At 57.3% G+C, this 1,990-nt stretch overlaps 1 protein-coding gene across 1 annotated transcript in view; it reads left to right on the top strand.

The window, feature by feature from the left end:
- DIP2B (DIP2 disco-interacting protein 2 homolog B (Drosophila)) overlaps positions 1-1,990 on the top strand; it is a gene marked incomplete at its 5' end in the record, with an annotated part of 22,071 nt that overhangs the window by 15,508 nt on the left and 4,573 nt on the right. Inside the window, 2 exons of the mRNA XM_010140320.1 lie at positions 374-504; positions 1,054-1,222. Of these exons, the coding sequence (XP_010138622.1) occupies positions 374-504; positions 1,054-1,222 (300 nt within the window). The remainder of the gene's footprint in view (positions 1-373; positions 505-1,053; positions 1,223-1,990) is intronic.

Here is a 1,990-nt window from a genome sequence, read left to right on the forward strand (position 1 = left end):
TCTCCAGCGCGGGGGCCCAGCTCTGCGGCGGGCAGCAGGAGCCCTGCTGCTGCCTCCCCCTGGAGCTGCCCGTCCGGAGCGTGGGGAGCCCGGGAGCAGCAGAGCTGCTGCTTTCCCCCACCAAGAGCATGTCGTTAGTGATGAGCCGTGTTTGGAGCGCAGGGTGCCTCAAGCTTCCAAGCGGTTGCTGCTGGTGTCACTGGTTTGCTGTGGCCCGGAGAGTCTGCAGTGCTCTGCCTCTGCTCTGGAGGATAAAGGAAGAAGCAGCAGTTGTGGGGAACAAACCTGTCCTCGCTCCTCCCTGCCTGTTCTGCTGAGGTCCTGTCCTGGTGTCCTGGACCATCAGCACAGCTTCTCTGTCTCCTACTTGCAGATGTCCCACGCGGCAGTGAGCGGCCTGTGCCGGGCGATCAAGCTGCAGTGCGAGCTCTACTCCTCCCGGCAGATCGCGATTTGTCTGGACCCCTACTGCGGACTCGGGTTTGTGCTCTGGTGCCTTTGCAGGTACGACTGCGGAGGGGAGGAAGGAAAAGGTGAACCACGTGCCGGCTCTGAAGGGGCCTTACCTGGCAGTGACAGACAGGTTATACTGACATTTCCAAAGTGACTGATTCACAGTAGGGGGAGAATTTGTCTCTGATCTGATGATCTGTTCCCCCCTTCCCGCCGATTAGCGAGATGTTACCCTGTTTGTGCTCCCAAATACCACTGGCTCCGTGAGGTTTCTCTCCCCGTTCTCCCCTGATGACGTGTTGCAGTGAGGGGCTTTTCGCCTGCCGGCTCCGTGGCTGAGCCAGTTCTCCCCCCTCACTCTCGCAGCGGGTGCGCACGCGTGTGCCTCTGTAAATTGTTCTTCTCGTACCGTGAGTTGTCTTTGGAAAAGGATGTTGCTGCAGAAGGTGGCATTGGGGCTGGCCTGAGTTTGCCTCAGGTGCAGAGTCCCACCACCTGCTTCTGCTCTAGGAGGAACGTAACCAGAAAAGAGAGTCAATATTAATTTAAAGGTAACGACATGCTACACAAACCCATGTTCTTCCTCACTGTTCTTCGCAGTGTGTATTCCGGACACCAGTCAATTTTAATTCCTCCTATGGAGCTGGAATCCAACCTTTTTCTCTGGTTATCTACTGTCAGCCAGTATAAAATAAGGGACACTTTCTGTTCCTATTCCGTCATGGAACTGTGCACAAAGGGACTTGGAAACCAAGTTGAGATGTTAAAGGTAAGAAACATTTCCTGAATCTGGTGCTCGTGAGTTCAGGGAGCTGCGGCAGGCAAAGGGATACGACTGTCGGCTGCAGCTCATCCTGCTGCCGCAGTCCCCTGTCCCAGCTCGCTCAGACAGCGAAGGCCACACGAACCGCTCGCGGTTGCAGGGGTTGAGGTGAGCAGGGTGACGTCTGGCGGCGCAGGGAGCACATTGCTAGCGAGCCAGAGGCTGCTGGGCAGACCCCGAGGAGAGGCTGCCCGCGGCAGGAGGCTGTGCAGGGGAATTGCTTATGTAAGAGTCTGCAGTGACGGCGCGGAGCAGCACGTGAGGGAGCGCACACGTTAGGCGGTTTGCTCAATAGGGGTGTTTTCTCCTTGGAGATGAGAGGAAGGGGAAAAAATAGCTGCAGAAAGCACTCGAGGTGGCTTTTTGCTTGGGGTTTAGTGAGATCGTGTGCTCATCTGTGAGACTGAGGCTCGGTCTGGTTCTGCTGGCGGAAGGTGCCCGCGCTGGGGTCAGAACGCCCGGATCCAGCAGCTGGCTGGTGCAGTTCAGCGCAGGCAGGGTCACATCTAGAAACACGAACGGGTTCTGGTCCCAGTTTTGCTGAAGACGCGGTGTAATCCCAGTAAAGGACCTGACTCTCTCTTGGTTTGGTTCCCGTCGCTATAAATAGTGGGTAGCAGATGCAATCGGAGCCGAGCAGCACTGCAGCAGCACGTGCCGCTACGTTCTGGCGCAGAGGACGTGGCGTCTCGCGGCACGTGTGGCTCCAGCAGC

Source organism: Buceros rhinoceros, unplaced genomic scaffold (genome assembly GCF_000710305.1).
Source record: "Buceros rhinoceros silvestris isolate BGI_N320 unplaced genomic scaffold, ASM71030v1 scaffold22747, whole genome shotgun sequence".
NCBI classification, from domain to species: domain Eukaryota; kingdom Metazoa; phylum Chordata; class Aves; order Bucerotiformes; family Bucerotidae; genus Buceros; species Buceros rhinoceros.